Here is a 10,523-nt window from a genome sequence, read left to right on the forward strand (position 1 = left end):
CTCTGGTGATCCCAGCTGAGCTGCACACTTTGTTTTTACTTTTAAAAGCATTTTTTCAGCCGAAGAAAAAAATGCTTTTAAAAGTAAAAAAAACCCTCTGATGATCGCATGGCTCAGCTGGGCATGGAGGGGGGGCAGGGATTTTTGCTACCAGTTCTCTGAACCACCCGCCACCATTGCTACCGGATCGAGTGATCTGGTCCAAACTGGGAGCATTTCACCCCTGATCATTACCGTGGGTTAGATGTTGGTGGAGCTCTTAGATATGGGCGTTATAGTTTTCTAAAAGTGCATCAGGAGGCTCAGTTAATATCAGGACAGACTGTAGGCACCGTCAGTGATCTGAGGCCAATAGCTCAGTTATCATTTGGTTTAAATATGGGGCCATTTAGCTCGATGGTAACTTTTCCTGTTGGCATTACTAAGGGTTGGTAGCAACCCTCAGTATGTGTTCCTTGAGTGAAAATATTTAAATAAAGCAACATTGAGATATGATCACTATCAAACTTAGGAGTAACTCCTAGAGCTTTGACAAAAGGGAAAAGGTCCCTAGAAACAATTATATAGTAAATTGCACTCTTTCTTGAGCCAGATAGATAGGTTGGTTTGGCTAGATCAGGTGTCTGCAACCTGCGGCTCCGGAGCCGCATGCGGCTCCTTCATCCCCCTGCTGTGGCTCCCTGACGGCTGATCCACCACTGGCTGGCCCCACCCTTTGCTCTCTCCTCCCAGTCATTCCTCGCCTGGCCTGAGAAGGTAAGGGTGACGTGGGGGATGGAGACCAAGGTGTGTGCAGCACCAACAAGGGCTGGAAGAAGCGCCTGCGAGATATGGCAAGTACAGGGGTGCTTCGCTCCTGCTCTGGAATACGGAGCGAGTCTCCATCGCCCACCATCGCCTTTACCTTCTCAGGCCAGGTGAGGAGTGACTGGGAGGGGAGGGTGAGGGGTGGGGCCAGCTAGTGGTGGGTTCAGTGGACAGGAAGCCACAGCAGGGGAATGAAAGAGCTTCGTTTATCTGGGAACCTGAAATGACTCTTGATTTAAATATTGTAAAAAGCACCGAAAGAAGAAGAATATCAGCAAAAACAAAAACAAAAAAACCCACCAACCCTCGCCTGTTTTTGGAAATGGTTCAAGAGGGAACACACACACACACACACACACACACACGAGAGAGAGAGAGAGAGAGAGAGAGAGAGAGAGAGAGAGAGAGAGAGATGGAGGGAGGGAGGGAGATGAGAGAGGCATAGAGAGAGAGACAGACAGACAGACAGACAGACAGACAGACAGACACCTGTTTCCCACAGAAAACACCAGGAGCCACAAAACCTGGGTAAGCGTGGCTGGGGGGCGTCATGTGACTGGGTGGGAGGGAGTAGCCACATCCATCCATGTTTTGTTGTTCCTGGTGTTTTCTGTGGGAAACGGGCCCAAATGGCTCTTTGAGTGTTTAAGGTTGCAGACCCCTGGGCTAGATGGTCAAAGACCCCATTTAGAATGTGGTGGTTAACTTAAAGAATTTTTAAGCCACTCAGAGATCTGCAAGGTTCGATTGTTGATTCTCTGACCTATGTGTGAGGAGAAATCTGTTTTCTTCAGGATTGGGAGGGGTGACTTTCAGCTTTGTGTAGAGCAGGGGTGTCCAAACTTGGTCCCTTTAAGACTTTTGGACTTCAATTCCCAGAGTTCCTCAGCCAGCTTTGCTGGCTGAGGGACTCTGGGAGTTGAAGTCCAAAAGTCTTAAAGGGACCAAGTTTGGACACCCCTGGTGTAGAGGGTGTGACCATTAGAGCCCAATCATTAAGATTTTGTCCTAGGACTAGAAATGCATTTGGATACATCAATATTAGATCAGTAGCATATGTTTTCAGTTCAGTCCACAAGGCTTTGATCTGGGGTGTCTTGTCTCATTCGAAACGTATAAGCATTTATTATCTACAAGACACCATGATAAAATTGCATTAATACTGCCATGGCATATCTTGAATGGAAGGAAAGGCCTTGATATGGCACGAAGTGTAGTAGATACTAGGATGCTCAGCCCTCAGAGGATGCTGGAGATCTGAAGGGGAGGTTTAATAGAACTGATCCAGCATGAGTGCCCTTCTCCTCTGATGCAGCCTCCAGGGGTGTCCAATCACAAATATGCCAATAGAGGTAGTCCTCAACTTACAACAGTTCATTTAGTGATGGTTTAAAGTTACAATGGCACTGAAAAAAGCAACTTATGATCATTTTCCAGTTACAACCATTTGCCATATCTCAGGGGTGTCAAACTGGCCGGATGCATCACGCGCAGGCCATGCCCACCCCGACTACATGAAGGGAAAAAACATCACAAAATGTCATGTGACAGCAACATGACACTGCGAGTTTGACACCCGTGCCATGTCCCCATGGTCATGTCCCCATGGTCATGTGATCAAAATTCAGAAGGTTGGCAACTGACTCATATTTATGACCACTGCAGTGTCCAAAGAGCCTTTTGGGATCTTCTAACAAAGTCAATGGGGAAGCCAGATTCTCTTAACAACTGTGTTACTAACTTTAATGAAGTGATTCACTTAACCACCGTGGCAAGAAAGGTGATAAAATGAAGCAAAATTTACTTGGCAACCATCTCACCTAGTAACAGAGTTTTTGAGTTGAATTGTGGTCATAAATCGAGGACTACCCTATACTTTAATTCAAGCAATGCAAGCATCTTGCCTGAAGTCCTTCAGCTGATGTCACGGAGATACAGGGAATCGTACTTGCACTATTCTCTATCTTGGCTGGCTCAGCATGTATTCATCCGAACCCCTGGATTAAGTTAATAGTGTCAAGAAGGGATTTCTCAATCCAGTCTGGTCTGGAAAGATGAAGTTTCCCTTCACAAACAAAAACAAGGTTTGTGAATGGTGTTTAATCTAGGCTTGTGTTCAATGTTCAAGTTCAGGTGACTGTGGTAAACCATAAGGTGGTTTTTGGTTTTTGCCTTAGTGTACGCTATTATATAAAGCTAGCCACATTGTTCTGTATATCAGTTTATGGCTCAGTGGAGAAGATAGCAAAGTTTATATATTGGATTTTTTTGGCTTCTGAAGGCTTCAGGGATTTCTGGGTAGTGAGATAACTGAATAAGACATTTTTTGGGGGGGCCTCTCTATATAAGAGGACTCTAATGAGGAGTATATATGAGGACTATAATGCTGGGAAAGATTGAGGGCAAAAGAAGGGGACGACAGAGAATGAGGTGGCTGGATGGAGTCACTGAAGCAGTAGGTGTGAGCTTAAATGGACTCCAGAGGATGGTAGAGGACAGGAAGGCCTGGAGGAATGTTGTCCATGGGGTCGCGATGGGTCGGACATGACTTCACAACTAACAATAATATATGAGGACAGTGGGTAGATTTCTTCTTATAATGCTCACAATCATTGGGGGGTCAGCAGCACACAAATCACACACATACATTAACATACACCTCAGATTCTCTCTCCATCTCAGGGACTTTTCTCCCCATACATGATTCTGCCCATCCAATCTGAATTCCAAAGAAAGAGCTACTAAGAATGTTGCAGGAATAAAGTTGCCAGCCAGAAGGCAGACTTTTCCAAGAGAAGCCCCAACATTATGGAACTTGTTTCCTCAGGTAAGATGCCAGGCTCTACTCTCCTTGCATCCTGGAAAGCTCCTAAAAACATTTTGTTAAAGTGAACCTTTGGTTTATGATGTGATTATGGACAGGCATCTGAGCATGCTATGGTTTCTTTATTAAACTGATTGTTTATTATGAATATTTTTTCCCTGTTGTGCTTTGTCCACAGTCTTTTCTGATTGATATGGTTTACGAATATTGTATACTTCTGAAAAGAAATTTTACCTCCTCTCACAAATCTGTTTGCTATTTTATTTCATTGTTATCATGTGATGATACTTTGGGATCACCCCCTCCCCTCAATATGGCAGAGATTTATAGGCAAGTCACAGCTTCTCCCTTTCCCCTTCTTCAAAGCAGTCAATCCTTTGAAGCAGTACAACTTCTATACTATGTTCAGAGGTATGTTAGCTAGCTCAGGGGTCTCTGACCTTGGCCGCTTTAAGACTTGTGGACTTCAACTCCCAGAATTCCTCAGCCAGCTTTGCTTTGCTGGCTGAGGAATTCTGGAATTCTGGGAGTTGAAGTCCACGGGTCTTAAAGCGGCCAAGGTCGGAGACCCGAGCTAGATTGCCAAAATAGTTCACTGATTCCAGATCATCTATGAAGGATGTAGCTGCCACACCAGCATTACCTGGTAAAAGAGGCAGAGTTCATATATTACCCTGATTTATTTAATAATGGTTTGATGAGTGACACACAAAAATCTGGATTTCTAATTATTCTAAGATAGTTTGTTTAACCATACCTTGTGTCAACTTTGGAAGTCATACTAGGCCGTAGGCTTCCACGCTGCCACTTTCCCATGTGTGGGAAAATAGGAGGGGGGGATTTGGTAGAAGGGGCCATTAGACATAACATTCTTCCTGCCGGTCAAGGTCAGGCCAAGACTGCATCTGGAGGAGTGGTTGGAGTGATGTCTCGAGATGGGACGGTTGGTGATTGGAGCATGTGATCGGCAGAGGGGTCAAAGGGGTGGTGATTTTGGAGTTTGTCTTAATGAGGAAAAACCCGGATCCCCAGATTCGGAATTTATCCAGTTCTGCCAGTTTACCTATGCTAGTAAAAGAACTTTGAAAGATGTTTGCTTCGGAGTCTTTTCTGCAGGAGGGGGGTTTTCTGGAAATCTGACACCTTGTTGAATAATGTATTAATATAACACATTACTCCACAGACTGATAATTTTGAACTAGTTTAGTTTGATGTACGAATTCAGCAATGTGATTTTGATTTGCACTTTCCCCCAAACTTGGCATCTTCAGATGGCATTGGATTTCAACTCTTTCTTATAACATCAGATCTTATTAAAATCAAACACAGTTGAAGAGTACCAGGTTCAATTACACAAATTATGCATAGCTAAAAAATACTATTTTTTACCCAACCTGGAGTTACGAATAAAAACACAAACTCTGATAAGGTAGGATTGGGGCTGCTTGTTGAAGTAGCTTCACCGGGTAATACAAACGATGGAAAACGACAGAAAACGATGGACGTCGGTCCATCCTCTTGTAGGAATTTAGCACCCACCCCCCTCCTAGAAGAATGAAATATTTTAGAAAATATTTAAAAGGCAGAATATATTTCCCTGGATGAGAAATGGAGAAACATGTTTTAAAGACAAAGGAGCTTCCTGACTCCCCCCCACCTTTGTCAATGGGCCATTAAAAGCCTCAGCTAAGCTCACTCATTCTCCCCACCTTTGTCAATGGGCAATTAAGGCTTCAACCAAGCTCACTCAATCCCCCCATGATTTGCAACACAATACAACTGAAACTCACCACATGGCAAGGCTCAAGCAAGCTTGAGAGACAGCCAGCAAGGCTAGCTAAGACCCCCACCCCCTGGGAGTCTGACAACCAATCAGGATACTCTTCCTGTGCCCCAGAAAGGTCAAAGCTCAGAAAAATCATAAAACCAGGGAGCACACAGGATCTCAGCCCTTTTCTGTTCAGGAACTCAAGCCATGTGATCCTGACCACCATTAAACCATCTTTCCAAGCAGCCTCCATGTTTCCAGTGTCTTTGTCCCCACTTGGAACTGAACCCAGATGGATATTTCTTCCAACAATTGGCACCCCAGATGGGACTCCAAGCTAACCTAACCAATGGACCTGGCCCAGGTAAGCCTCCCTTGCTAGCAGCAGACCCATTGAGTCTGTGGGTAAGTTTTCCTGGACCTTGGCCATTTGGAACTAGGTTTTAAAGGGGTTTTGAGTGTTGAGCTCAAAGACTGCTTGGAAAGAAGGTGAGTACCTCTAAATTTTAATTTTAAAGCATGGAAAAGCATGGGAAATATGTGTATGCCTGCATGTGTGTGAATGAGAGAGCCCTTCTCCCAATCACAGCTGGATCTTGCTTCCTCTGTGCATTTCCTAACCGCAGAAAGACCAAAAGTCTGGAGAGCATGGGGGTTTTGCCAGAGCACAGGACCTTCTGTTAGGGAAGGAAGAAGTGTGTGTGTGGGATTCCACCTAAGGAAACAGTCTGATTCCACCTCTTTGAGCAACCTCTAGCCGCACCTCTGCCTACTGCTAGCTCCACCGAGCCGTGACCGGTAGGATAGAGAAAGCAAGGGGGGGAAGCCAAATGTGGAACTTTGTGTTTTCAAGGAATGGAAGCTGAGTGAAAGGAAAAGAAGTGTGAAGGGGGAAAAAGAAATATATAGGAACTATCGGTGTATCTAAAAAAGAAAGCAAAGCCTAAAGTGGTGCATGTAGAGTGAGAGGAGGTGCTCGTACCTGCTGTAGGGGCAGCAAGGTCCTCCGGGATCACTATTTTTTTTATTGGTGATCTTCAAATAAGAGTTCCCTTAAGGAAGGGGCCCATACTTCGACAGAAGGGAGTCGGAGTCCTTCGTGGATACCTTTTTTTCCCAAAACTGCGGGAGTACCTGGCTATGACAAAGTGAGCCTCACATTCCGAGGATCATGGGAAGCGTAAGCTCGAGGGTAGAGGGAAATCCCCTGAGAGACATGCTTGGGGCCTGGGACGCCAGGCAGGTGCCAGTGTTGACTGGCATGCGAGAAAAGAAATTGAAGAAATTGTGTAAAAAATGGGCTTTGCTAAGAGATAACACCAGGAAGACAAATTTGGCTAAATAAAGGTACTTAAAAGAAAAGGGAAATATATAAATAGGAATGTTTGGTTTTTTGTTTGTTTTGTTTGTTTGTCTGTTTCTTTCTTTGTCTTCTATGGAACCACGTGGTATGTCTGTTAAGATTTGTGCCTTCCCTAATTTTAACTGAGATTTATGGCGGGAATGATCAGTGTGTGTAAATCTCAGAGTTTTGTTTTCCTCTCTTTGTCCTCCTTGTTTTTTATGTGTGTATGTCTGTCTTTGTGGGCCCTCCAGGTAATTGTAACTAAAATGTATCTGATCTCTAGAGACAAGAATTTTAAATTGTTAGGGAAAAACAAAAACAAAAGGTTGAAACAATGAAAATGGGGAAAAGAGAGAGAGAGAAAAAAGAAAGAGCCTTTACCCTGTTTTCGTGTGGCCACCGGGAATAGGGTACAGAGAATTTTTTATTTCTGCTTTTGTCTCCTTCTCTCTCTTTATCTTAAAGTAACAACTCAAGTTTATAAGGAAACGTTTTAAGTTCACTTACAAGAGAGAGAAAAAAAAAATTCAGTCTTGCATTTACTGTGTGTTTAAATGATTTTACCTGTTCATCCTCTTCCTGAAGCATGTGAATCCAGTTTTTTCTTTCTCATCAGTTGTGTCTCCATTTTGTTGAAACTGCATTACCTTTTAGTAACTGCAATATTGATGTGTTGTTTCTTTTCAAACTCTGCCTGCAAGATATCTACCCCCCTCCTTTTTTAATCCTGTTACAATGCCTTTCCTGAGAAGATTACCCACAAAAGTGGGGAGGAGATCCTGTTCTAATGTCTTTCAGCCCTGAAAAGATGACTCTGCAACTGTGGAAGCAGAGCACATGGTTCCAGATGCTGCCCCCAGAGGAGACCTTCCATTTGTTGGAGCCAGGAATTGAGTTTGAATCCAGCCCCCACTGAAAGTCATCACAGCAACCAGAGTGGAGCAGACCTTCCAAGCCTGACTAACCAGCCTTATTACCAAGCATGCTACCCAGCAGACATGAAAAAAAGGACCCTGAGATGTACAAGTAAAGACTAAAAGACTCTTTTCAATTCCCAGAAGACAACTGGAAAGACTATGGGGGAGGTGGAAAATTCATTGTAAGGTTTTCTTTCTTGTCTCATTTACATTGTAATCAGTCTAAAGTACTCATGTAAGGATTGTATTTGAGTGGCTGCCACAGTTAGTTCTGAACACCTGAGATTTCTGTCTAATGGTAGGGAAATTTGTCCAGCATGTTTGTATTGTTTGTATTGCCTGTATTGTAAAAGTAGCTGCATACACAGGCACACACAGAGAGAAACACCATTCAGAATTAGACTGAAACTATTCCCTTCACTTACCTCCACACAAGACTTTTAGGTTGATTTTTGCTCTGTGGCACTAAAAGCCCAAGGAGTCAGATCTCCCTGCTAATTCCATAGGGGAGGGGCATCCCCCTCAGGCAATTCCTCTCTTGAAGAGATAGCAGAAAAAGTGATATCCAAAAACCAAGCCCTGACTATGACTCACAAATGATGCTGCCCAGTTGCCCAGTAAAGCAAGATATGTTGCACTGGTGGTCTCATGAGTAGAAGTCCCAGGGCTCATTGTGTGTCATTTAAAAAAAAAAGAAAGAAAGGAAAAAGCCTGGATTGCACACTGATTAACCTCAATTTGGACTGGAAAAAATCTTGGATAGACTAAAGTAAGCCAGATGAGGGTTGTTTGAAGGTTTGCTCCAGGATTTTTTTTAAAAAAATATGTTGGCCCCTTTAAAAGACAATTAATCTTTTCCTATTCTAAGCTTTTGGGAACATGTTGTAGTCTAATGTTTTCCCTTTCTAATTGGCACATCATTTGGGATGAGCCTTCTGAAATTCGAGGCAAGTATTGTGTGCGCGCGCGACCTTCCAGGTGATAGAAGTTGCTGGAAGGCTAGGTGGGGCCTATGCCTATTCTAAGGTAGCAAAGTAATTACAGGTCCTTAATTTACTACTTACAAGTGAGGCCAGAATTTAGGTTGCTAAGCGAGAAATTTGTGAGGTTTTGCCCCATTTTATGACTTTTCTTGTCACATTTGTTAAGTGAATTGCTGCAATTGTTAAATTAGTAACACGGTTAAGTGAATCTGGCTTCCCCATTGACCGCTTGTCAAAAGGTCACAAGAGGGGATCACATGACCCCGGGACACTGCGACAGTCATAAATATGAACCAGTTGTCAAGCATCCAAATGTAAATCATGTGACCATGGGGATGCTGCAGCGGTCATAAGTGTAAATAATGTCACTTTTTTCAATGCACTTGTAACTTTAAACAGTCTCTAAATGTACTGTTCTAAGTCGAGGACTATCTGTATTTACATATTTCCTGGAAATAGTGATTATTTCCAGGTAAGTAAGTGTATATCAGAGAATACCATGACCTAAGACATACTTTCTGATGATAAATATCATGGCCCTAAGATATTTTGGAGTCTTAAATTTTCCACATAAGTATTAGAAAGTTTACTCATGCTGTCATTTTTCAGCTTCAGATAGAGCAGCTTTCCTCTAGAAATCCACATGCGAAGTATCATGGTATCTGGCAGGCTGCTGGTAAGATTTTTCAGGAGGAAGGTATCACTGCATTTTGGAAAGGTCATGTCCCCGCTCAACTTCTTTCCATCACATATGGGGCTGTCCAGGTGAGAATCAAACAATAATTTATCTATTCAGCCTGAAAACTGATTATTTTCTTAACTTCCAGAGTGATCTGTTTAGCTGCCTTCTTGTGTTTCTTTTCAAAAACTGACTTTACTTTTTGTAGAATTAATATGACACAATTGAGTTGTTAACGTGGAATGTTATGACTCTGGGACTAAAGATTTATTCTTAGCAAAATTTGGGATTTCATATTAACTTTTCTTTGTGTACTTTCTGTTCAGGAACTCAAGCCATGTGATCCTGACCACCATTAAACCATAAACTAACTATATTAACTGAATCCACACAACCCATTGAGCCATAAATTAGACAACTATGCAACTCTACTGATACTTGCACACTTCCATTCTAAATCCTATATATAAAATAAGCGAAAAAATGAATCAGTTTAATAATTAGTAATTAATTAATTACTTCAGAGATGCAAAACCAGAATTGTTGGACTATGTGTATTAACAGAAATTATTCTTTTAATAATTTAATAATAAATTATTCTTTCCTTGTGTGATTGGTGGCTCTCCTAAATCAAATATGTACATTTCTGATTGTTTTGGTTTTCTTTTACAAGTTTGTCAGCTTTGAATTTCTGACAAAGCTGGTGCACCATGGCACGCCTTATGATGCCCGTGACTTCACTGTGCACTTTATCTGTGGCGGTCTGTCTGCTTGTGCTGCTACTGTGACAGTTCAGCCTCTTGACACGTTGCGCACTCGCTTGGCTGCCCAAGGAGAACCGAAGGTAAGAGATGGATGAAAGATTTTCCACCCCCCCCATCCCACCCCCTGCGCTTCCAGATCAATTCTGCTCTTGCTACCTGGAGAATAGTCTGGTTCCTTACTTTACATCAACAGTATTTATTTAATACTAGTTTATATGTTTAATCGGGAGAGGAGTTGAGGGTACAAAGGGTGAGGAGTGACTATAGATTATGACTTATGTTGTATTTTAATTTATGATTGTTAATTTTATACTCTGTACTTTGTTCTGGGAAATCTTGGGGGGGGGGAGAGAGGTGGGGGAGGGAGGGGGAGCGGGTGGAAGATGAAGGATTATTAATGTACAGGAATGATTGAAGATATGTAATCAAAAAATAT

The 10,523-nt window shown here is 42.6% G+C and overlaps 1 protein-coding gene across 1 annotated transcript; it reads left to right on the forward strand.

Moving 5' to 3' along the window:
• The first annotated feature begins 830 nt into the window (after nucleotides 1-830).
• SLC25A19 (solute carrier family 25 member 19) lies at nucleotides 831-10,392 on the forward strand. The gene is made up of 3 exons (XM_058167911.1): nucleotides 831-917; nucleotides 9,209-9,409; nucleotides 9,997-10,392. The coding sequence occupies exons 1-3, from the start codon at nucleotides 831-833 to the stop codon at nucleotides 10,180-10,182; spliced, it is 474 nt and encodes a 157-aa protein (XP_058023894.1). The 3' UTR covers nucleotides 10,183-10,392.
• Nucleotides 10,393-10,523: the final 131 nt, after the last annotated feature.

This window comes from Ahaetulla prasina, chromosome 2 (assembly GCF_028640845.1).
Source record: "Ahaetulla prasina isolate Xishuangbanna chromosome 2, ASM2864084v1, whole genome shotgun sequence".
Classification (NCBI taxonomy): Eukaryota; Metazoa; Chordata; class Lepidosauria; order Squamata; family Colubridae; genus Ahaetulla; species Ahaetulla prasina.

What these genes read in the sequence shown, in the direction of transcription:
- SLC25A19 (XM_058167911.1), top strand. Translation starts at nt 831, where the DNA reads ATGGCAAGTACAGGGGTGCTTCGCTCCTGCTCTGGAATACGGAGCGAG. An exon ending in CCTTTACCTTCTCAGGCCAG is followed by an intron (nt 918 to 9,208) that starts GTGAGGAGTGAC and finishes GAGTCTTAAATT; the next exon opens with TTCCACATAAGTATTAGAAA. An exon ending in TCACATATGGGGCTGTCCAG is followed by an intron (nt 9,410 to 9,996) that starts GTGAGAATCAAA and finishes TTCTTTTACAAG; the next exon opens with TTTGTCAGCTTTGAATTTCT.